A 25,671-nucleotide genomic window follows, 5' to 3' on the forward strand; every position below is an offset into this window, starting at 1 on the left:
AGAAAAGAGACTGTTAAAATAAAGTGCAAAATGTATTTATTGCCGATTTCAAAGTGCCATGTGTTCTTTCCTGCGAAATCCTGCAGAGGGCAGAATTGGAAAAACGATACTTGATACCAAAACGATAACACAAAAAAATATATATTTCCTCCAGTTTTTACAGGTTTTCGCTCTCAAAATGGGATGTTCAAAGTCCATAACAATGCTTTAACCATATTCTTAGTTGTTTTGTAGTTACCCTTTAATTCAGGTGTGCACCAGCCAGACAGTTGTGTTTGGCCAGCAGTGTTTCTGTAGCACACTTGTGATGGAATTTTCAAAAGAAAATGGTCACTGGATTGACGCAAATAATTATGATTATGCCAGGTAGACATAGGCTATTTTGTAGTTACCTTTTAATTGCCTTTCAATCTGCCTGAAAACTGTTATCATTAGCGTCGCTAACAGCTACACAAAGTGGTAGCCATATAGGCCCTACGCGCACATCAGGGCTCGACATTCAGGTAAATTTGCCAGTGTCACACCGGGCCAGTGCCAACTTAAAGCTACTGGCTCGAATGAAAAAAACACTGGCCCGGGTCAAGAGCTGACAGGAAAGCAAATTATGCTTTCATAGTTTTAAGAATATATTACCTTTCATTTACAGGCTGAGCAAGTAGCCTTTACAGGGTCAAATTCAAGCCCATTTTCAACCACTTAATTGTATTTTTCAAGGACCAAGATTGTATATTTGTTGTAATAGCCTACAGAAAAAACACCCTTCAATTAAAACGGCGGGAAACAAATGAAAGTGCCTTCATCTCTCATTAAAACGGATCAGAAATGAAATCATGGAATAATTATATTGGAGCAGTAGAACTTCTAAATCAGCTACCATAACTTCAATGACTTTTCAAAAGACCAAATAGCCAAGAGGAAATGTAAGATTTTCAAGGTACGCCATTCCATGATGACTGAATTGCACATCGCAAATATTCAACCAAGACTTATAACTTTTTAAATACCTGGTTTGCATACCCATTCTTGCCTCATAACTTGGAACATCTTTCCTACCGCTGTCGTTCTTCGTTGAGTTGCTCAATTATATAGCCTAGGTTAAAAATAGCATTATTACAATATTTCTTTCACTGGCCCAAGTGGCCCACTGATAAGTCGATCTCTGACGCTTCATACAGTTGGGTTTATTTTTGGTCAATTGCACATTACTGTTTGAATAAAACATGATAAAGAGAGCAAATTGTGATCCAAAAACGAACATGACCAGGTAAAAACATTTTTTGCTGGAACCCTTGCGACCAAATAAAAATGTGTGTTGCACTGCCAAGTCAAACAGTTGCAAATGCGACTGTTTTAGTTGCAGTATTGAACCCTGGTACAGAATATGAGAGCTGGCCGTCAGTGTCAAATACATTTGATCTATTCTCTCGTTATGAGAGAAAAATGTAAACCGGGGGTCCTACTATCTGCTTATTGGGTTTGTTTGAATTTCAAGATGAAGACTAATTCATACAGGCTTTTCAGTAGTTCAGGCTACTCTAACCCTAAGAACAGGACAACCAGTTTTAAATGAATAGCCATAAACCTAAGCAGCAGGAGCATACAGCCATTGAAGGGTTGGTAAGCTTGTTCTCTGACACAGTTCCTCTATCTTCACCTAATGTCTTTCGCAATGACTATGATCTCCAAAAGGCGTCACTCATTTGAGGAAACTAATTATGCAATGAAATGTGTGCCGATCACAGATAAGAGGGAATCGGTTCCACATAAGGAATTACTGTACTATTGGCCAACAGTATTCTGCTTGGCATCACTGAACACATTTGCTTAAGTGTCGTTCTCCCATTTTGAGTTTTAGCTCCTGGCCAGATGATCAGCCCATGTCTGTGTAATACTAAGTGTATTATACTACATGAATGGAGAATTCTTGAGAAATTCAGTCTCAAGCTTCAAAAAGCCCAGAAACACACTCACCAGCGAGCACAAAGGAATACAGGGGTTTGAGCTGGCTCTTCACTGGTGGACTAGTAGAAGAATTCGGTGCCCCATTTTAAATTCAGTGTGCCATGAGTATCACCCAATATTATAAAAGGAACTGTCCACCCAGCTGACATTCAGACAGTGCCTGTAGGGGCTGGGAGCTTTACTGTGAACTGATAAGTATGGACTGGATGGGGAGAGAGGAGGGGATAATTCACGTACTTGTATAAAAGTGACAATGCCCTCGAAGCCATTGTTTGGGGGATATATTGGCACGGTTTTCCGGCCCTCGACATCGTCTTGGGCCTAACAACAGCCATGCCAATATATCCTCCAAAGATCGGCAAATCTCTGGCATGATCACTTAATTAGAGAAGGCGGGCAGAGGAGACAATGGGAATCAACTTAGGGGAGTCAGAGACACAGTGACAATTAGAACGGTCCCTCTCAAGTTAATCTGGCACAAGTTATTATTTGAAAAGTAAAAAATTGTAATCAAATTCAGCAAATCACAAACTGTATTTTGAAGCGAATTTTAATAGAAATCAACCCAAGTGAATCTGGAGACAGGGTTTTGAAGGAATGGAGAGTTTGGGGGGGGGGGCATGGTACTCACGGTTGGGAATGGGCTGTCTCATAGCGCTCAAATGCGTGGCCCAGGTCGTGTTTGTTGTTCATGTAGCACTGCGTGCACAAGTCGTAGTCAAAGCACACCTTGCACTTCCAGCGCATCCCCATGATGCCATGCTTCTTGCAGCTGTCGCAGATGATGTTGGAGTGGCGCACACCTGAGACAGAGAAAAGGGGAGAGAGAGAGAGCGAGAAAGTCAGAGCGAGGTTGAAGGAGGTTAAGACAAGCCAGTCCAGAATTAGTTAAAAGTACAGCAAATGAGAAGAGTTGACTGATGACAGAGATGACGAGAAATGCTGATCTTCCTCCCCCTCCTCACTCTCTTTCTCCTTCTCTTTGCTTTCGCTCCATTAACTGAAGCCTTATTGACTTCTGAGGCAGAAGAATTCTGTTTTAATGGAGCAAAATGCAGATGAATCCTGCATTAGCACTTGGCATTCGATTCTAATACAGCCGATTCTAAAACAGGGCTGTATTGCCTGTCTCCTGCTTGAGTCGAGAGAAATGGAGATGGAGAGAGATGCCCTTTGCTCTGCGATGCTGAGTAAACATGAGCTTGAGGAACCTTGCTTGAGACACAAAGATGAGACCAAAACCTAAAAATAACAAATGATATACAAACAATACATTAGATACAGTGCATTTGGAAAGTATTCAGACCCCTTCCCTTTTTCCACATTTTGTTACGTTACAGCCTTATTCTAAAAATTATTAAATTAATTTTTTCATTCATCAATCTACATACAATACCCCATAATGACAAAGAGAAAACAGGTTTAGACATTTTTGCACATTTATAAAAAATAAAAAAACAGAAATACCCTATTTACGTAAGTATTCAGAAATTCCTTATGACACTCCAAATTAAGCTCAGATACAGCCTGTTTCCTGTTTTTATATGTTGCTGTATTACGTTCCCCTAATCCTACCACCCCTCCCCTAATTGGAGTAAACCAATGGACAACAACACTTAGGCTTCTACTTCCAGCTTAGTCATACTATATACATTTTATGGACACAATGTATTTCACAATAGTTCACTTTTTATTTTATTTTGATCCCCTCTGTCAGCTACCCTCAACCCCTCCCATCTATCTCTGAAGACCATCCAGTTTTGATTTCTATTTGCAATATATTTTTTAACTGTGCTGTTTCACAAAAGTTCTGAACCTATAAACATTTTACGGACCCAGTAAATTTTACCTTAGTTATCTTGTTGTTTTTAGTCTCCCCCTTCAGCTCCACTCAACCCTTCCGATCTATCTCTTAACACCATCCAGTTTTGATTTCCATTTCCCATATATTTTTCTAATCTGCTATGATGTTTCACAGAAGTTCTGAACCTTTCTATTCTCATAGTTTCTATAGATTGTAAATTAAAGATTTTTTTTTCTCTAAAAGTATTATATTAATGATCGATTGACTATAAACTTTTCAAATCACCCAGCAGTGCTATTTACAGAGTTAGCTCCAGGTAAATGTTGCAATTCTTCAGCCATTCCTGAACCTGCGACCAAAAACAAGCTACATGTGGACATTACCAAAACAAATTATCTAATGATTCTATATATATGTGTGTGTGTGTGTGTGTGTGTGTGTGTGTGTGTGTGTGTGTGTGTGTGTGCGCGCGCGCGCGCGTATATATACACACACACACACACACACACACACACACATACACAGTTGAAGTCGGAAGTTTACATACACTGGAGTCATTAAAACTCGTTTTTCAACCACTCTACAAATGTATAGTTTTGGCAAGTTGGTTAGGACATCTACTTTGTGCACGACAAGTAATTTTTCCAACAATTGTTTACAGACAGATTATTTCACTTATAATTCACTGTATCACAATTGCAGTGGGTCAAAAGTTTACATACACTAAGTTGACTGTGCCTTTAATCAGCTTGGAAAAGTCCAGAAAATTATGTCATGGCTTTAGAAGCTTCTGATAGGCTAATTGACATCATTTGAGTCAATTGGAGGTATACCTGTTGATGTATTTCAAGGCCTACCTTCAAATTCAGTGCCTCTTTGCTTGACATCATGGGAAAATCGAAATAAATCAGCAAAGACCTCAGAACAAAAATTGCAGACCTCCACAAGTCTGGTTCATTCTTGGGAACAATTTCCAAATGCCTGAAGGTACCATGTTCATCTGTACAAACAGTAGTACGCAAGTATAAACACCATGGGACCACGCAGCCGTCATACCGCTCAGGAAGGAGACGCATTCTGTGTCCTAGAGATGAACGTATTTTGGTGTGAAATGTGTTAATAAATCCCAGAACAACAGCAGAGGACCTTGTGAAGAATGCTGGAGGAAACAGGTACAAAAGTATCTATATCCACAGTAAAATGAGTCCTATATCGACAAACTGAAAGGCCACTCAGAAAGGAAGAAGCCACTGCTCCAAAACCGGCATAAAAAAGCCAGACTACGCTTTGCAACTGCACATGGGGACAAAGATCGTACTTTTTGGAGAAATGTCCTCTGGCCTGATGAAACAAAAATAGAACTGTTTGGCCATAATAAACATCGTTATGTTTGGAGGAAAAAGAGGGAGGCATGCAAGCCGAAGAACACCATCCCAACCGTGAAGCACGGGGGTGGCAGCATCATGTTGTCAGGGTGCTTTGCTGCAGGAGGGACTGGTGCACTTCACAAAATAGATGGCATCATGAGGAGGGAAAATCATGTGGATATATTGAAGCAACATCTCAAGATATCAGTCAGGAAGTTAAAGCTTGGTCACAAATGGGTCTTCCAAATGGACAATGACCCCAAGCATACTTCCAAAGTTGTGGCAAAATGGCTTAAGGACAACACAGTCAAGGTATTTGAGTGGCCATCACAAAGCCCTGACCTCAATCCTATAGAAAATTTGTGGGCAGAACTGAAAAAGTGTGTGCGAGCAAGGAGGCCTACAAACCTGACTCAGTTACACCAGCTCTGTCAGGAGGAATGGGCCAAAATGCACCCAACTTATTGTGGGAAGCTTGTGGAAGGCTACCAGAAACATTTGACCCCAGTTAAACAATTTAAAGGCAATGCTACCAAATACTAATTGAGTGTATGTAAACTTCTGACCCACTGGGAATGTGATGAAAGAAATAAAAGCTGAAATAAATCATTCTCTCTACTATTATTCTGACATTTCACATTCTTAAAATAAAGTGGTGATCCTAACTGACCTAAAACAGGGAATTTTTACTAGGATTAAATGTCAGGAATTGTGAAAAACTGAGTTTAAATGCATTTGGCTAAGGTGTATGTAAATTTCTGACTTCAACTGTATGTAACTGTAATATATAAATATATTTAAAAAACATTCTATTGGTTGCAAGAATTTGGTATAATTTTGGTATCATTTAAATTGGAAAATTCGAAGTTTTCAATCCGGCATCGTTTTGTGTATCAGCTCATAAACCACGTGCCATGAAATCGGTACATCGAAAATCTATTCCCAACTATTTTGCAATCTATATGGCACAGCTGTCAATGTTTTGGTCCTTAAATGAAACTGGTATACATTTTTATTTATCTCTATTTTTTTTAACCAATTTTGGTCTTTAATGCAGGGTCGACAGACAAGTTCCTTACTTTTTCCCCCCTTCCAATTGCATCTTCCATTTTTGCGGTAATGCTGCAATTAGGATGCCTGTATTTTTGTAGGGACTGTGTAATTAAGTGTAATTAATAACTTAACCATTCTCAAAGGGATATTCAATGGTCTGTCTTTTTTTACACTGAACAAAAATATAAACACAACATGTAAAGTGTTGGTCCCATGTTTCATGAGCTGAAAAAAAAGATTCCAGAAATGTTCCATAGACACAAAAAGCGTATTTCTCTCAAATATTGTACACAAATGTGTTTATACCCGTTAGTGAGCATTTCTCCTTTGCCAAGATAATCCAGCCACTGGACAGGTGTGGCATATCAAGAAGCTGATTAAACAGCATGATCATTACACAGGTTTTGGAAAATTTGGCAGTACGTCCAACCGGCCTCAGAACCGCAGACCACGTGCAACCACGCCAGCCCAGGACCTCCACATCCGACTTCTTCACCTGCGGGATCGTCTGAGACCAGCCACCTGGACAGCTGATGAAACTGTGGGTTTGCACAATCGAAGAATTTCTGCACAAACTGTCAAAAACCCTCTCAGGGAAGCTCATCTGCGTGCTCATTGTCCTCACCAGGGTCTTGACCTGACTGCAGTTTGGCGTCATAACTGACTTCAGTGAGCAAATAGTCACCTTCGATGGCCACTGGCACGCTGGAGAAGTGTGCTCTTCATGGATGAATCCCAGTTTCAACTGTACCGGGCAGATGGCGTGTATGGCGTCGTGTGGGCGAGCGGTTTGCTGACGTCAATGCTGTGAACAGAGTGCCCCATGGTGGCGGTGGGGTTATGATATGGACAGGCATAAGCTACGGACAATGAACAAAATTGCATTTTATCAATGGCAATTTTAATGCACAGGGATACCTTGACGAGATCCTGTGGCCCATTGTCGTGCTATTCATCTGCTGCCATCACTTTATGTTTCAGCATGATAATGCACAGCCCCATATTGCAAGAATATGTACACAATTCCGGGAAGCTGAAAATGTCCCAGTTTTTCCATGGCCTGCATACTCACCAGACATGTCACCGATTGAGCATGTTCGGGATGCTCTGGATCGATGTGTAAGACAGCATGTTCCAGTTCACAACAATATCCAGCAACTTCGCACAACCATTGAAGAGGAGTGGGACAACAATCCACAGGTCATAATCAACAGCCTGATCAACTCTATGCAAAGGAGATGTCGCGCTGCATGAGGAAAATGGTGGTCACACCAGAAACTGACTGTTTTTTTTAATCCATGTCCCAACCTTTAAAACAAAGTTATCTGTGACCAACAGATGCATCTGTATTCCCAGTCATGTGAAATCCATAAATTAGGCCTAATGAATTTATTTCAATTGACGGATTTCCTTATATGAACATTAACTCCGTACAGTCTTTGAATTCTTGCAAGTTGCGTATATATTTTTGTTCAGTGTATTTTTACCCATCGACCAATAGGTGCCCTTCTTTGTGAGTCCATGCAACTTATTATGTGACTTGTTACGCACATTTTAACTCCTGAACTTATGTACCGTAATTTCCGGACTATTAAGCACACCTGAATATAAGCCGCACCCACTGAATTACATTTTTATTTTATTTTGAACATAAATAAGCCGCACATGTCTATAAGCCGCAGGTGCCTACCGGTACATTGAAACAAATGAACTTTACACAGGCTTTAACGAAACACGGCTTGTAACAAAAATAAATAGGCTTTAACGAAACACGGCTTGTAACAAAAAATTTAAAATTAGCAGTAAGCTTTAGTTGTCTTTTTGCACTGAGTCAATTCCTCACGCTGCTGTTTCCAACGTCTTATCATCGACTCATTAAGACCAAGCTCCCGTGCAGCAGCTCTATTTCCTTTTCCAACAGCCAGATCAATCGCCTTCAACTTGAAAGCTGCATCATATACATTTCTCCGTGTGTTTGCCATGATGAGGGTGACAAAATGACTACCGTAATCAGAATGATGGGAAGTTTGAGAGCGCTCAATTTAATCTAAACAGTAAACAAAAAAGTTGTTTGACCTTAACCCGTTCGGCAATTTCATTGGTCTAATGAAAGCTTCATGCCGCCAAAAAACTGAGCCCGTCACAGAATGTGTTTTTTTGGAAGAAAAAAAATTGAAAGAGGGAAAAATCCATATATTAGCCGCGTCATTGTTTAAGCCGCGAGGTTCAAAGCCTGGGAAAAAAGTTGCGGCTTATAGTCCGGAATTTACGGTAAGCTTGCCATAACAAAGGGGTTGAATAATTATTAACGCAAGACATTTCAACTTTTCATTTTTTATTAATTTGTAAAAATGTCACAAAACATAATTCCACTTTGACATTATGGGTTATGGGTAGGCCAGTGCCAAAAAAATGGCAATTTAATCAATTTTAAATGCAGGCTGTAACACAGTAAAATGTGGAAAAAGTCAAGGGGTGTGAATACTTTCTGAAGGCACTGTACAGTATATACACTGCATTCAGAAAGCATTCAGACCCCTTGACTTTTTCCACATTTTGCTATGTTACAGCCTTATTCTAAAATGTATTAAACCATTTTTTCCCCCTCATCAATCTTCACACAAAACCCCATAATGACAAAGCAAAAACAGGTTTTTAGACATTTCTGCAAATGTATAAAAAAAATAAAATGTAATATCACATTTACATAAGTATTCAGACCCTTTACTCAGTACTTTGTTGAAGCACCTTGGCAGCAATTACAGCCTCAAGTCTTCTTGGGTATAATGCTACAAGCTTGGCACACCTGTATTTGGGGAGTTTCTCCCAATCTTTTCTGCAGATCGTCTCAAGCTCTGTCAGGTTGGATGGGGAGTGCTGCTGCACAGCTATTTTCAGGTGTTCGATCGGGTTCAAGTCCAGGCTCTGGCTGGGCCTCTCAAGGACATTTAGAGACTTGTCCCAAAGCCACTCCTGCATTGTCTTGGTTGTTTGCTTAGGGTCATTGTCCTGTTGGAAGGTGAAGCTTCGCCCCAGTCTGAGGTCCTGAGCTCTCTGGAGCAGGTTTTCATCAATGATCTCTCTGTACTTTGCTTAGCTAATCTTTCCCTCGATCCTGACTAGTCCCCCAGTTCCTGCCGCTGAAAAACATCCCCACAGCACGATGATGCCACCATCATGCTTCACCGTAGGGATGGTGCCAGGTTTCCTCCAGACGTGACGCTTGGCATTCAGGCCAAAGAGTTCAATGTTGGTTTCATCAGACCAGAGAATCTTGTTTCTCATGGTCAGAGCCCTTTAGGTGCCTTTTGGCAAACTCCAAGCGGGCTGTCGTGCCTTTTACTGAGGAGTGGCTTCCGTCAGGCAAAGGCCTGATTGGTGGAGTGCTCCAGAGATGGTTGTCCTGCTGGAAGGTTCTCCCATCTCCACAGAAGAAACTCTGGAGCGCTGTCAGAGTGACCATCGGGTTCTTGGTCACCTCCATGACCCCCGATTGCTCAAATTGGCCGGGCGGCCAGCTCTAGAAAGAGTCTTGGTGGTTCCAAACTTCTCCCATTTAAGAATGGAGGCCACGTCTTCCCTGTGGCTCAGTTGGTAGAGCATGGTGTTTGCAACGCCAGCATGGTGTGTGCAACACTAGAGTTGTGGGTTCGATTCCCACGGGGGGCCAGTACAAAAAAAAAATGCATGAAATGTATGTATTCACTACTGTAAGTTGCTCTGGATAAGAGCATCTGCTAAATGACTAAAATGTAAATGTAGAAAAAAGAGGCAATAGTACTCTGTTCTTGGGGACTTTCAATGCTGCAGACATTTTTTGGTATCCTTCCCCAGATCCGTACCTCGACACAATCCTGTCTCGGAGCTCTACAGACAATTCCTTTGAATTCATAGCTTGGTTTTTGCTCTGACATGCACTGTCAACTGTGGGAACTTATATAGACAGGTGTGTGCCTTTCCAAATCATGTCCAATCAATTGAATTTACCACAGGTGGACTCCAATCAAGGATGATCAATGGAAACAGGATGCACCTGAGCTCAATTTCGATTCTCATAGCAAAGGGTCTGAATACCTATGTAAATGTATTTATATTTTTTATTTTTAATACATTTGCAAAAACTCATTTTCACTTTGTCATTATGGGGTATTGTGTGTAGATTGATGAGGTAAACAATTTAGTCATTTTTAGAGTGAGGCTGTAATGTAACAAAATGTGAAGGGGTCTGAATACTTTCCAAATTCACTGTAAGTACATAACCTATATGTGTGTAAACAGCTGAGGTGGGGTGCTATGCTCACCGATCTGGGCATTGTCGTAGAGCAGCAGGTCGTAGGAGCCTTGGTATCCTGTGCGGTAGTTGGTACGCGTGCCGCTGTCCCACTGCACCACCACCGTCTTATCGGGCGTTGTGGTGCTTCCTTGCCGCCCGATCTCCACCACTGTGCCCACATGACCCTCACTGTCGTCCTGGTTCCCCCACTTCCAGTCCAGGCCGCGCACCACGCGCATGCCCACCTCCATGCTGCCTCTCGGGCCAGCCGGGCCCGAGGGCCGCGGCCTGGTGGGGTCGCTTCCGCTGCTGCTGTTGTTGCGCCTCCGGGGCCTGTGAAGGGCAGGCCGGACCCGCACAGAGGGCAGGGAGGGCACCACGGGTAGCACCAGGGGCTCCGGGACCAGATCAGGGGTGACTGACGGGAGGAGGAGAGAGAAAGAAAAAGATGTCTAATCAATTGGGGCGCCGTCTACTAGCAGAGATGTGAATGAGAACCGGCATTTGAGTTTTCATTTTGTGACAAATAGTTATTGCAGCCAAGCATCTTTTCCGTAAATAGGCTAGCTCAGATTGGCCATTCACCACCACTTCTTCATTGGTAAACAATTTCATGATCTTGACAATTTTTTTTAAAAGAAGTCAGCCTAAGCCCTAAAACAATGGTCTCAATCATAGAATTAGGAATTAGAACACTCGAATGGACATGGACCGTCTTATGATGGGAAAAATGTCAGCCATGTTTGTCAGGGAATTGGTAAAACATGGTTTGCCAGTGCTGTGATAAAATCATAGAAATAGAATGGGCTTGGAACCTCTAACCCTGGCAATATGACTGGTAAACTCATGGGTACACTCGCAATGTCTGCCTGGTATTGTGATGCAATAATTTCCATGGTAATGTCGAATGTTCATTCAAATGATGCTAACTGATGTGGCTCACGCAATGGAATGTATTTTTTTGTAATGCCAGTTGAGTTGATTCAACAAATCACATTCCAGATTGATGGGTACACTTCCTGCTTTTACATCCGGCTTTTCTTCTAGGTAAAAAAACCCAAAAGGTTAAGACAATGTAATAATTCCATGCGAAAGCGCTCTAAATAAACAAATTAATGGGACCAGTGCCATTGATAACTATTAACGCCGTTGCTAACTAGCAACGCAAGTCCCATGAAATTGCAAAGAGTTATGGGAAATTATAACCACGTTGTCTTAACCTTGTAATCTTGGCCTCCAGTCCACCCGTTATGCCATCTTTTTACCCCTTTTTCTCCCCAATTTCATGATATCCAAATTGGACATCCCATCGCTGCAACTCCCATACGGACTCGTGAGAGGCGAAGGTCGAGAGCCATGCGTCCTCCAAAAAACGACCCAGCACTCCTTCCCGGCCCACCACAAGAAGTCGCTAAAGCGCAATATGACAAGGACATCTCGGCCGTCTAAACCCTCCCCTAACCCGGACGACGCTGGGCCAATTGTCCGCCGCCTCATGGGTCTCCCGGGTCTGTACTGATGCAGTGTCTTAGACCGCTGCGCCACTCAGGAAGCTATCCATTATGCAATCATTGACTTGAATTCCATTCTATTTCTATTGATAAGATAAATAAATAATGAATTAAGAATTTGGTTGTGTTAGTAAATTCATTTTGGCGTGCCAGAGTGCTCTCAGAGTGCGCTCTGGGCGTTCATAAAATCAGAGCATTGTCAGATTGTCTGTTCTTAAATTCAGAGCGTTTCGTTCTCAGAACATTCAGAGCGCACACTGGACGCTCTCGGAGTAGGGTTGATCCAAGCGTTCTGACCTCACTACGACAGTCGAGCACCTGAGCTAACTGGCTAACGTTGGCTAGCTACTTCCAGACACAAATGAAAAAACAACTCACTGACCATTTTCCTCGCCCTTGCAGAGCTGGTTAGGCTGTTTTCATGTTATCCAGAGCATTGGTGACTGTAACTGTGCTGCTGGTAACAATTTAATAATGTTTTTTTGCTGACGTTTACCGACACCGGCCATATTCCCTGTGGCTCAGTTGGTAGAGCATGGTGTTTGCAACGCCAGCATGGTGTGTGCAACGCCAGGGTTGTGGGTTCGATTCCCACGGGGGTACATGCTGTGTGACATGGGCTGACTCAGAGAGGAGCAGCTGGACATTAGACTCCCCTAACACGCTCACTGCTTTCCTCTGTCCCCCTGACATGACACAGCAGCCACAGTCTGCCACACAGTCATGCCCTCATAATGACACTATGGCATGTAGCATTAGCGCCCGGCAGCCACTTGAAACCCAACAAACGCAGGAAAGAAGTGCTTATTCATGTGGAGGACTGAGTCGGCAAAATGGCATGAACCTTCACAAATAAGAGAGGTATGCCAATCAGACAGCCCACCAGTCAGATAGCCAGCCGGTCAGGCTGCATACATGGCCTACTTTAGCCCCGTCTTGCATAGGGAAAGGGGATATCTAAACTATATATACAAAAGAATGTGGACACCCTTCAAATTTGTGGATTCGGCTATTTCAGCCACACCCATTGCTGACAGGTGTATAAAATCGAGTACACAGCCATGCAATCGACATAGACAAACATTGGCAGTAGAATGGCCTTACTGAAGAGCTCAGTGACTTTCAAAGTGGCACCGTCATAGAATGCCACCTTTCCAATAAGTCAGTTCATCAAATTTCTGCCCTGCTAGAGCTGCCCCAGTCAACTGTAAGTGCTGTTATTGTGAAGTGGCAATATCAAGGAGCAACAACAGATTATCCACAAAGTGGTACGCCACACAAGCTCCCAGTAGGGGACCAGAGTGCTGAAGCGCATAAAAAACGTCTGTCCTCAGTTGCAACACTCACTACCGAGTTCCAAACTGCCTCTGGAAGCAACGTCAGCACAATAACTATTCGTCGGGAGCTTCATGAAATGGGTTTCCATGGCCGAGCAGGCGCATACAAGCCTAAGATCACCCTGCGCAATGCCAAGCGTCTAAGATCACCACGTGCAATGCCAAGCGTCAGCTGGAGTGGTGTAAAGCTCACCGCCATTGGACTCCGGAGCAGTGGAAACGTGTTCTCTGGAGTGATGAATCACGCTTACCAACTGGCAGTCCGATGGACGAATCTGGGTTTAGTGGATGCCAGGGGAACACTACCTGCCCGAATGCGTAGTGCCAACTGTAAAGTTTGGTGGAGGAGGAATAGTGGTCTGGGAGTGTTTTCATGGTTCAGGCTAGGCCCCTTAGTTCCAGTGAAGGGGAATCTTAACGCTACAGAATACAATGACATTCTAGACAATTCTGTGCTTCCAACTTTGTGGCAACAGTTTGGGCAAGGCCTTTCCTGTTTCAGCATGACAATGCCCCCATGCACAAAGTGAGGTCCATACAGAAATGGTTTGTTAAGATTGGTGTGGAAGAACTCTACTGGCCTGTACAGAGCCCTAACCTTAAACCCTTCGAACATCTTTGGGATGAATTGGAACGCCGACTGAGAGACAGGCCTAATCGCCCAACATCAGTGCCCGATCTCACTAATGCTCTTGTGGCTGAATGGAAGCAAGTCCCCGCAGCAATGCTCCAACATCTAGTAGAAAGGCTTCCCAGAAGAGTGGCGGCTGTTATAGCAGCAAAGGGAGGATCAAGTCTATATTAATGCCCATGATTATGGAAAGAGATGTTCGACGAGCACGTCTACATACTTTTGGTCATGTAGTGTAGTCAGTTGAATCCATTCATAACGGAATGGATTCAACCAAAATGTGTCTTTTGCTTTTAACTCAACCCCTCTGAATTAGAGAGGTCCGGGGGGCTGCCTTAATCGACGTCATCGGGAACCGGGTTAACTGCCTTGCTAAAGGACAGAATGGCAGATTTTTCCACCTTGCCAGCTTGGAGATTCAAACCAGCGACCTTTTGGTTACTGGCCCAATGCTCTTAACCACTAGGAGGAATGTCTCAGCTGACCGGTTGTTGAAACACTGTCTGTCTACACAGCCACAACAAGAGGCTAAAGCACAGTCACCTTTTTTAAACCGCTGAGTTAACCACGGTCAATGAATTTACAATGCTATTTAGCAACGGTATTGAACCAGTTTCCCTACCGTTGTTAAGGCGGGGGAGGCCTACCTCGGTTGTCCCTCGGCCAACAAATGCTTGGCTTTGGTTGATCATGTTGGTGATGGCATTCCTGGATGCTGCTTCGGTCTGTGTCTACAGTACACAGGGGAATCGAGGGGGTGCGACTGCATAGATAGAGGCAGGCAGTCCAGCCGCCTGTAGATGTGGAGCACACTAGATCAGCCTGTCTCTCTGCATCCTCCTCATCTGCCTGCCTGGGCTGCCTACTGTGGGCTTGCAGCCTTTACGTAACGGCCTACAGAATTTTGTTTGTGCATTTGTGTGAGGACAAGAAAAAAGCAGAGACGAATCCAATAAAAACAGGCCTGTCACAAATGGATCGGAAAGTGAAACACACTCAAATTTGACATATTCCCTTGTTAAAACCAAGCATGTAGCCTAATCTACAGAAGTTCTGAACTTTTGACAGCTCTCCCTTTAATTGTCACATCTCACTGGAAAGACTATTTCACACTCACAGCTTCCAATAACAGAGAGAACCTGCAACCATTATCTACCCATGCATACAACACTACCTATGAAGCTTTATGCTTACAAACAACATTTATTCACCCTGGGTGATACAACTGACAGTGTAGACCAAATGCCTTTTTTGTTGGTGCCTAATTCAGTCTTAATCCCATGATAAGTATTCAGATACTTGGTTTAGTATAGGCCTAAATCCATCTTAATCCAGCAGCAATAGGCCGAACAAAATTATGATACTACGTTTGAGATTATATTTGTATGTTTACAGGGATTACTGTGTATTAAAGGTATCTGCTTAAGCGTGAAAACATGTGGCCTGGGGGGTTCATACTCACTTTCTCCAGCCCTAAAATCACAGTTTAGCCTGCCTTCACTGGATTAATAGCTCTGGCCAGTCATCTGACACTGTGTTAAAGGGGAGCCTCAGGGTGAGTATCGATAGTCTAAAGTAGCTTCCTGTCCTTGGCTCCTCTTCTCCTTTTGCTCTGATCTACCGTTGAGGTGAAAGCAATAAATTAGAAATCCTAGCAGTTCTTTCAGATCACCCTTGATACAGGAAAATAAACTAGGAGAAAGAGATCGTCTAGGCCAGTTGCTTTCTACTGCAGGTGGTCCGAATGTTTTTAACATATGTTTCTTCCAAAAAGAATAGGCCTCACAGTTGGGACATGGGAGTATTAGACTAATGGAATTATAAGCAATTTTACATTACTTTTCACAAAGCAAATTGTTTATAATAATAATAAAACCTTTAATCTGTTATATTCACTGATAAAATTGACTGGTTGTCCTAAAGAGATTGACAGTGATTTGTTGGTCCCCGGAACAGAAAAGGTTGGGATAATTGAAATGACTGAGATGCACCCTTTGGAGAGATCTATGGAGATTAGGGAAAGGAGACATTTGCCTACCAATCTCCCTCCATGCTTGTGCATCTTGATCAGGCAGGGATTTCACCGGTCTGCCAGAGCATACTGATATCTAATCAGAACTAAATTGGACTAGGACTGACTGTGCCAAGTACACTCCCAGCATGGATGAATCTGGGGGTGACTACCTACACAACAAGCCCTTATCCTGGCTTTAGAAGAACACTGTTCCACAGTGGGAGTTTAGCTCAACCCAGTAGGATACAGTGGCTAGTTGGCTGACATCGGACCAAAGAAGAAAAACTGGGAATCGATATTCACAATCAATGGGTTACATTTGTGGCATGCTAAACGGATCTTCCCACAAAGGTGTGCAGCAGACTTCTGGGTGGACCACGTTTAGGACCTAATCAATAAATCAACGTGAAAAAGGAGTAGGGCTGCCATAAAGGACAACCAGGTTATTCAAAAGGATTCTCAGCCACCAAATGGTACCCACCTATAATTACTGTAAGGCCTATGGCAGAATGGGCAAGCAAGAGCGCAAGCAAGCCAAAAACCAACAACACCAACACAGCAAAGGTCCATATTATGTTGTGGGCCCTACAGGGGCCTGTGGTTGGGTGATTCGCATGAAACCAGTTTTATCCATTGCAGTAACAAATCATTAGAAAACCATGATGCATCTGCCACAATCAACTATCATTCTGAAGACTAAGATGCTTAGTTTATGGCAGTCTTAAATGTTTTCAAAATTTCCCTAGAATTTTGTACATTTTCATCCCAAAATTGTCATTACCGAAATGCGCCCAGTTTAAATTCTTGGGTCACTTATAAAATGTTACTTTAGAAAAATATAATTTTTTTGAATAAAACAAAATTTGTTGCTGTAGTTTGTCCATAATTCATACAAATGTTATACTACTTGAAGTCTACATTAAACTACAATATTTATTACGTAAAAACACTGCATCTGTGGCCATGTTTCTCATTACCGCAACACTTTTTCAAGTTGCTGTAAAAACTCCAATATTTTATTTCTAAATATTATTATTCAACCATGATGCATCATCTAGAGGAGTAGTCTTTAGATGAGCACAAGTTCATTTAATTACTTCACTTATATGCCTTCAGAATGAGGATCTTATTCTTAAACACCCCCTTTACGACACCTGACCTTCTCATTACCGAAATTACGAAAAAGCTCAAATTGGGAAATCTTAGAGAACCATTACCTTACCAACATGGAAGGATGAATAGGGTTTATTGATGTGGTCAATTGTTTGCTGACTCATAATGGTTGTCTGCTATTACTTGCAGCTCAGGGTCTTCATTACCGAAACACACATTTTTCACAAACACATAATATTTGGGGTCCATGAGAACCTTAATTTCAATAAGGATAATAAGCTAATTTTAATGTATAGTCAATGGGTGTGCTGTGCTGGTAACTTGAATGATTTACTAGGACCACTACTTATACCTATAGTATATATTTTTTGTGAAACATCAGTTATTTGATTAAGTAGGGGTTGTCAGGAAATATGGGTGTATAAACCCCATTTTAAATGTACTTAAAGCCACAATCTGGAGTTTGCGTTTTAGCACTAAAAGGAGGATATCCTTCATTTTGACATGTGTACCTGTTTTTGGTCCATACCCCACATACAATACCAGTCAAAAGTTTGAACACACCTACTCATTCAAGGGTTTTTCTTTAATTTTACTATTTTCTACATTGTAAAATAATAGTGAAGACATCAAAACTATTAAATAACATGTAGTAGTAATCAAAAAAAGTGTTAAACAAATCAAAGAATATTTTATATTCTTCGAAGTAGCCACCCTTTGCCTTGATGACAGCTTTGCACAATCTTGGCCTTCTCTCAACCAGCTTCATGAGGTAGTCACCTGTAATGGATTTCAATTAACAGGTGTGCCTTGTTAATTTGTGGAATTTCTTTCATTCATAATGCGTTTGAGCCAATCAGTTGTGTTGTGACAAGGTAGGGGTGGTATACAGAAGATAGGGCTATTTGATAAAAGACCAAGTCCATATTATGGCAAGAACAGCTCAAATAAGCAACGAGAAACGACAGTCCATCATTACTAAGACATGAAGGTCAGTCAAACCGGAAAATTTCAAGAACTTTGAACATTTCTTCAAGTGCAGTTGCAAAAACCATCAAGTGCTATGACGAAAATGGCTCTCATGAGGACCGCCACAGGAAAGGAAGACCCAGAGTTACCTCTGCTGCAGAGGATAAGTTCATTAGAGTTACCAGCCTCAGAAATTGTAGCCCAAATAAATGCTTCACAGAGTTCAAGTAACAGACACATCTCAACATCAACTGTTCAGAGGAGAGTGCATGAATCAGGCCTTCATGGTCGAATTGCTGCAAAGAAAACATTACTAAAGGACACCAATGAGAAGAAGAGACTTGCTTAGACCGGTGGAAATCTGTCCTTTGGTCCAAATGTGAGATTTTTGGTTCCAACCGCTGTGTTTTTGTGAGATGTAGAGTAGGTGAACGGATTATCTCCACATGTGTGATTCCCATCGTGAAGTCTGGAGGAGGTGGTGTGATTGTGTGGGGGTGCTTTGCTGGTGACACTGTCGGAGAGTAATTTATTTACACCATCCCATCTGGTTTGCGCTTAGTGGGACTATCATTTGTTTTTCAACAGGATAATGACTCAACACACCTCCAGGCTGTGCAAAGGCTATTTGACCAAGAAGGAGATTGATGGAGTGCTGCATTAGATGACCTGGCCTTCACCATCACCCGACCTCAACCCAATTGAGATGGTTTGGGATGAGTTGGAGCACAGAGTGAAGGAAAAGCAGCCAACAAGTTCTCAGCATATGTGGGAACTCCTTCAAGACTGTTGGAAAAGCATTCCAGGTGAAGCTGGTTCAGAGAATGCCAAGAGTATGCAAAGCTATCAGCAAGGCAAAGGGCCTTGCTGATAGAATCGAAAATCAAAAATATACACTGCTCAAAAAAATAAAGGGAACACTTAAACAACACATCCTAGATCTGAATGAAATAAATAATCTTATTAAATACTTTTTTCTTTACATAGTTGAATGTGCTGACAACAAAATCACACAAAAATAATCAATGGAAATCCAATTTATCAACCCATGGAGGTCTGGATTTGGAGTCACACTCAAAATTAAAGTGGAAAACCACATTACAGGCTGATCCAACTTTGATGTAATGTCCTTAAAACAAGTCAAAATGAGGCTCAGTAGTGTGTGTGGCCTCCACGTCCCTGTATGACCTCCCTACAACGCCTGGGCATGCTCCTGATGAGGTAGCGGATGGTCTCCTGAGGGATCTCCTCTCAGACCTGGACTAAAGCATCCGCCAACTCCTGGACAGTCTGTGGTGCAACGTGGCGTTGGTGGATGGAGCGAGACATGATGTCCCAGATGTGCTCAATTGGATTCAGGTCTGGGGAACGGGCGGGCCAGTCCATAGCATCAATGCCTTCCTCTTGCAGGAACTGCTGACACACTCCAGCCACATGAGGTCTAGCATTGTCTTGCATTAGGATGAACCCAGGGCCAACCGCACCAGCATATGGTCTCACAAGGGGTCTGAGGATCTCATCTCGGTACCTAATGGCAGTCAGGCTACCTCTGGCGAGCACATGGAGGGCTGTGCGGCCCCCCAAAGAAATGCCACCCCACACCATGACTGACCCACCGCCAAACCGGTCATGCTGGAGAATGTTGCAGGCAGCAGAACGTTCTCCACGGCGTCTCCAGACTCTGTCACGTCTGTCACGTGCTCAGTGTGAACCTGCTTTCATCTGTGAAGAGCACAGGGCGCCAGTGGCGAATTTGACAATCTTGGTGTTCTCTGGCAAATGCCAAACGTCCTGCACGGTGTTGGGCTGTAAGCACAACCCCCACCTGTGGACGTCGGGCCCTCATACCACCCTCATGGAGTCTGTTTCTGACCGTTTGAGCAGACACATGCACATTTGTGGCCTGCTGGAGGTCATTTGGCAGGGCTCTGGCAGTGCTCCTCCTGCTCCTTCTTGCACAAAGGCGGAGGTAGCGGTCCTGCTGCTGGGTTGTTGCCCTCCTACGGCCTCCTCCACGTCTCCTGATGTACTGGCCTGTCTCCTGGTAGCGCCTCCATGCTCTGGACACTACGCTGACAGACACAGCAACCCTTCTTGCCACAGCTCGCATTGATGTGCCATCCTGGATGAGCTGCACTACCTGAGCCACTTGTGTGGGTTGTAGACTCCGTCTCATGCTACCACTAGAGTGAAAGCACCGCCAGCATTCAAAAGTGACCAAAACATCAGCCAGGAAGCATAGGAACTGAGAAGTTGTCTGTGGTCTTCACCTGCAGAACCACTCCTTTATTGGGGGTGTCTTGCTTATTGCCTATAATTTCCACCTGTTGTCTATTCCATTTGCACAACAGCATGTGAAATGTATTGTCAATCAGTGTTGCTTCCTAAGTGGACAGTTTGATTTCACAGAAGTGTGATTGACTTGGAGTTACATTGTGTTGTTTAAGTGTTCCCTTTATTTTTTTGAGCAGTATATTTTGATTTGTTTAACACTTTTTTGGTTACTACATCATTCCATATGTGTTATTTCATAGTTTTGATGTCTTCACTATTATTCTACAAAGTAGAAAATAGTACAACTAAAGAAAAACCCTTGAATGAGTAGGTGTTTCCAAACTTTTGACTGGTACTGTATTTAGACACTTTATAGGCATATCATATTATGCAATTTGCCCATAGGATCCCATTCAATTTAGAAATACATCTAACATACCTTAGAACTACAAATATCCACATCCTAATACACCAAAATTACCTGTAAAGACCTTGGAGAAATTACTTTTTCTAAAAAGGTAACTTCATGCTTAAGTTCACTTTTGAAAGTACATGCAAGTAATTAGAGTACCTATTCTAAAATAAGGTATTTTAGTCAATTGCATTAAAATCAGTGATTTTAGAATTATGCAAGTAATTTGGGATTAACAAATGACACAGTTTGATGATGGATGGGTTACTAAATCTCTAAGAGCTCAGTACAGTTTTTCAATGGATGGGTTACTACATCTCTAAGAGCTCAGTACAGTTTTTCAATGGCAAACTACCAAAACATACATTCTCATTTCCAAAACCTGCCAATCATTACCGTAATGCACCAATATTTAGGAAATATTAGGAAAAATAAAATGTATACTTTAGTAATTTTGACTTAATCTGAAAGTGTGCCTTCTGTTCTTTATCCAAATATGTGTCCATAAAAATAACATGTAGGCTATACACAAGTAATTATTACAAAAAAAAATATTCATAAAAGATTGTGTTGCGGTAATGAGAAATGTACACTACCGTTCAAAATTTGGGGTCACTTAGAAATGTCCTTGTTTTTGAAAGAAAAGCACATTTTTTGTCCATTAAAATAACATAAAATTGATCAGAAATACAGTGTAGACATTGATTTTGTTGTAAATTACTATTGTAGCTGGAAATGGCAGATTTTTTATGGAATATCTACATAGGCCCATTATCAGCAACTATCACTCCTGTGTTCCAATGGTACGTTGTGTTAGCTAATCCAAGTTTATCACTTTAAAAGTCTAATTGATCATTAGAAAACCCTTTTGCAATTATGTTAGCACAGCTGAAAACTGTTGTGCTAATTAAAGAAGCAATAAAACTGGCCTTCTTTAGACTGGTTGAGTATCTGGAGCATCAGCATTTGTGGGTTCGATTACAGGCTCAAAATGGCCATAAACAAAGCCCTTTCTTCTGAAACTCGTCAGTCTATTCTTGTTCTGAGAAATGAAAGCTATTCCATGAAATTTCCAAGAAACTGAAGATCTAGTACAACGCTGTGTAGTACTCCCCTCACAGAACAGCACAAACTGTGTCTAACCAGAATAGAAAGAGGAGTGAGAGGCCCCGGTGCATAACTGAGCAAGAGGACAAGTACATTAGTGTCTAGTTCGAGAAACAGACGCCTCACAAGTCCTCAACTGGCAGCTTCATTAAATAGTACCCGCAAAACACCAGTCTCAACATCAAACGTGAAGAGACGACTCCGGGATGTTGGCCTTGTGAAGCTGACGTCACCAACACACACGTACACACTGACGCTCGGACAGAGACAGAAATAGCATGCCTCCAAGGTAATACTCTCTAGGTGCATAATAAGAGTGTAAATTAAAGGGCATTTTCTGATAACAGTGCACAAGACATATAGCCTACTCTCCAACCCTGTATAGGTGGATTAATCAAAAACATTACTAATGAAATCACTATTTTCAAAGAGAATGGCCCTTTGCAACAATTCTAAGCATTATATATGAGGCAAGGTGCATGGGCTGAATGCAAGTTGACACAGATTTATCAATAGCGAAATATTCAAAGTTACCCAAGCCTAAATGACATTTTTCGGATTATTTGCCCGTCTGTAACAACAAATATCGGAAGAAAAAATGCTATCTCTCTCCAATACCTTACTGTGAACATTTGATTGACTTGACTAAATTTCAACAGTGTGATAATGTGAAGCACTGGTAAATGTAGGATTGAGTGCCCACACGGCCATGTTATCATATTCTATCACACTAACATCTGATGCCCATCTACATCTAGACCGCTGTAATAATGTGGTTTATTTACATTCTATCTGGATAATCATTTATTTAAATCATATAGGTCTATGCTAGGGCTAGGCATACACACATTTTGAAGTAGGTAGGCCTTTGTATATAGGCTGTGTGTATTGCTAGAATTAGGCTAGGTACTTGGTGGAATCTTGATGGAACTGACGCATGTCAGAAACATCTGGTGACACAGGGTTTTCTGAAAATTAATATGGATACTGGATAAACAACCCATCTGGCAAGATTACATCACCTAGCTCACCCTGGCTAAAACACTGGACCAACTTCATTTGCCGTTTTCCATTTCAGGCTCGTGACTTCCCTGGTTTTGATTTGATGTAGCTTGCTGTACAAGGTAATTATTGACTGTTTACATTGTATCAGTATATTCCAACTGGAGTAAAGCAGTGTATATATATATATATATATGTTTTTTTTATATAATTTGGTGTGTATTTAGATTTAAATCATATTGAAAATTGCCAGAATGTGGCAAAAACTCAATGTACTCTCATTGGACGCCCTGTGGCTGAGAAAGAAGACATTTTTGCATCCCAGAGCCTCTGAACCATTATCACAAACCACATAACAATCCTAAACACAATATCTAAACAGAAGCCTGAACAGTACCCAATCCTACTGAGTATTCTATTTCTGTATTATATCATTGCTCCAAATAATGCAACATTGAGTCAGTATATCCACTAGTTGGTAAAAAGAGAGAAGTAAACTCACTCCCCATGACCTTCATCCCACTCCTGAACATCTCAAAGAGCTCTATTCCAGAGTCGCAGGACACCATGAGCAGCTTTGTGCTGTGTCACTGCCTTGTGAATGTGACTGTCTTAGCACTATGGACCAGTCATCCTGCTATTAGAGGAATAAACATGTTCAAGCAGTTTCTGTTCTACAGTATTTGCTTTGAGGTGAAGTTTGCTCTGTTTTTGGAACAGAACATGCTGGACTCACTATCTGTGACAAAAAACAAGGTAAAGAAAGTCTGTCAAAGGGTTGTAGCAATAGACCCATGGTAGTCCTGTATCACTAACTGCATTCATATCACTGATGAGTTACAGAAGTAGGCCTACTGATGATAGCTTTGAATATTTAGAGTAGGCCCTTAGATCAACCCACATTGAGGGAATTAAATTACACGTGTAAAATTATTTTCATAGCTGGACGGCAGGTAGCCTAGTGGTTAGAGCATTGGACTAGTAACCGAAAAGTTGCAAGATCTAATCCCCGAGCTGACAAGGTAAAAATCTGTCGTTCTGCCCCTGAACAAGGCAGTTAACCCACTGTTCCTAGGCCGTCATTGAAAATAAAAATTTGTTCTTAACTGACTTGCCTAGTTAAATAAAATAAATGATCAAATAGCATACCTTTCACGTGAGAAATTTGTCTAACTCAAAATGTATAAACAGTTTTCCGAGATTTGCCACCTCAATCTCAAACAATAAAATATTATTATTAATAATATATAATATTAAAATATTTCACTGGTCCACCTTTCATTGTGCCCTACTGGAAAAAAGACAGTCCTGTCCTATTTATCGATAAAGAAAAAAATCTAATAAGATGGTCCATGCTCCATTTCAGAATAAAATAAATACACAAACGTTTCCAGGGTACAGCCATGTTTTCAAAAGACACTCCCCTAATTTTAGTGATCCTTCAAACCGAAACAATTAAATAGCTATAGCAACATTAAAAGCAATACATGCACTGCATTACCAGAAATGTGATAAGGCAAAACATTACTGTCAGAATTTCCAAATATCGTTCTCATATCGCCCTGAAACTAGCTCCAATTTTGTGAAATATTGTGTCACGGCTACAAATTGTGGCTCGGTTCACAGGTTTACCTGTTGGAATAGACGCGTGCGGCACAGTCAGTGAGAGACAAAAAAACAGGGGAGGAGGAGAGGAGGCAGCGGCGACAGCCTCCTCAGATCAGCGCAAGATGGTGAGAAAGAGACCATGCAGCGGTTCCACCAGCTGCCTAGGAACACCTCCAGTGAGAGAGATTGAGAGGGGGGAGGATCCTGGGGCAAGAGCGCTGTGCTGTGGTGGAGGGGGACTGGACCAGCAGAATGGACCAGCAGAGGAGAAGGTGAAGGAGGAGGTAGCAGCCCAGTAACAAGAGGTGATGTAGCAGCAGGCATTCAGCGTTACGGCAGCAGCATCCTCCCTGTAGCCAGCCTGGGTGTGGGGAATCGGAACGAGACAGGCAGAGAAGCAGAGTGAAGAGGGTCTTTCTGGAGGATGCGGCCAGCGTTTAGTCCTTTGTGTGCAGTGTCAGCAGGGATTATCAGAGGAGGGCAGTGAGGAAATTGGCTGCCCAGGCAGGCCATTCGGGTTGGCGTGTATGCATGCACACGTACACACCCACTCTCACACACAGGCGGACAGGATTCTCTTCAGCTGCTAAATCCGTTGTTACTGTCGAACACCGGTGACACACACGGGTATGCGTTGTCTCCCTCATCAACACACTATGCCTGTGTGTGTATTTTACACACTGCGCTGCACAGCTTCCTTTCCATACCCAGGGACACCTCTCTCTCTCTTTCTGCTGCCAGTGAACAGACGGCCGGAGAACCGAGATGAGGGGGAGGGGCAGCGAGAGCAGGGGGAAGGGAGGGGCAGTGTGTTTGGAGAAAGGCTGTGCTTTTCTGTGTTAGAAAAGGGGCAGGATGGATGGGGACTTGAAGAATGAGCACCTGGCATTGGTTCCAATTTTCAATCACGGACTGTGAGTAGACCTGAGTGTGCTTGTGTGTGTGTGTTGAGGTATAGCAAGGGAAGTGGAAGAGGAATGGGGATAGTGTGTGTTCTCACAGCCTTGAACAGCACAGTAATACAGTAATGGGCACAGCTGTGGAGGGCATGGACCGGACAGGACAGTGCATTTTGCAGCCAGCCATTCTACTAACAGTCACTGGCTCATGAACAAGCTACCTAATATGCAGCTGGCATTCCAACTGCCAACTAGCCAATGAAAAGGAGGAACAGGGGGTTGTGGCGCGCCACACAGCAGATTGAGATCGACGGGGCCACAGTGGAGAGGGTCAA

The 25,671-nt window shown here is 42.4% G+C and overlaps 1 protein-coding gene across 3 annotated transcripts in view; it reads right to left on the reverse strand.

Moving 5' to 3' along the window:
• The window catches only part of LOC115168192 (E3 ubiquitin-protein ligase MIB2), a 71,575-nt gene that overhangs the window by 41,027 nt on the left and 4,877 nt on the right, over positions 1-25,671 (reverse strand). The window contains exons 1-3 of one of the 3 annotated variants that reach the window (XM_029723243.1): positions 23,332-23,437; positions 10,488-10,877; positions 2,594-2,765 (exon numbers count right to left, since the gene is read on the reverse strand). In XM_029723243.1, coding sequence (XP_029579103.1) covers positions 2,594-2,765; positions 10,488-10,877; positions 23,332-23,398 — 629 coding nt within the window. In that variant the 5' untranslated portion in view covers positions 23,399-23,437. Of the gene's footprint in view, positions 1-2,593; positions 2,766-10,487; positions 10,878-23,331; positions 23,438-25,671 lie in introns of those variants that run through there. The other 2 variants (XM_029723242.1, XM_029723244.1) reach the window with 2 other exon arrangements.

Source organism: Salmo trutta, chromosome 30 (genome assembly GCF_901001165.1).
Source record: "Salmo trutta chromosome 30, fSalTru1.1, whole genome shotgun sequence".
Taxonomy (NCBI): domain Eukaryota; kingdom Metazoa; phylum Chordata; class Actinopteri; order Salmoniformes; family Salmonidae; genus Salmo; species Salmo trutta.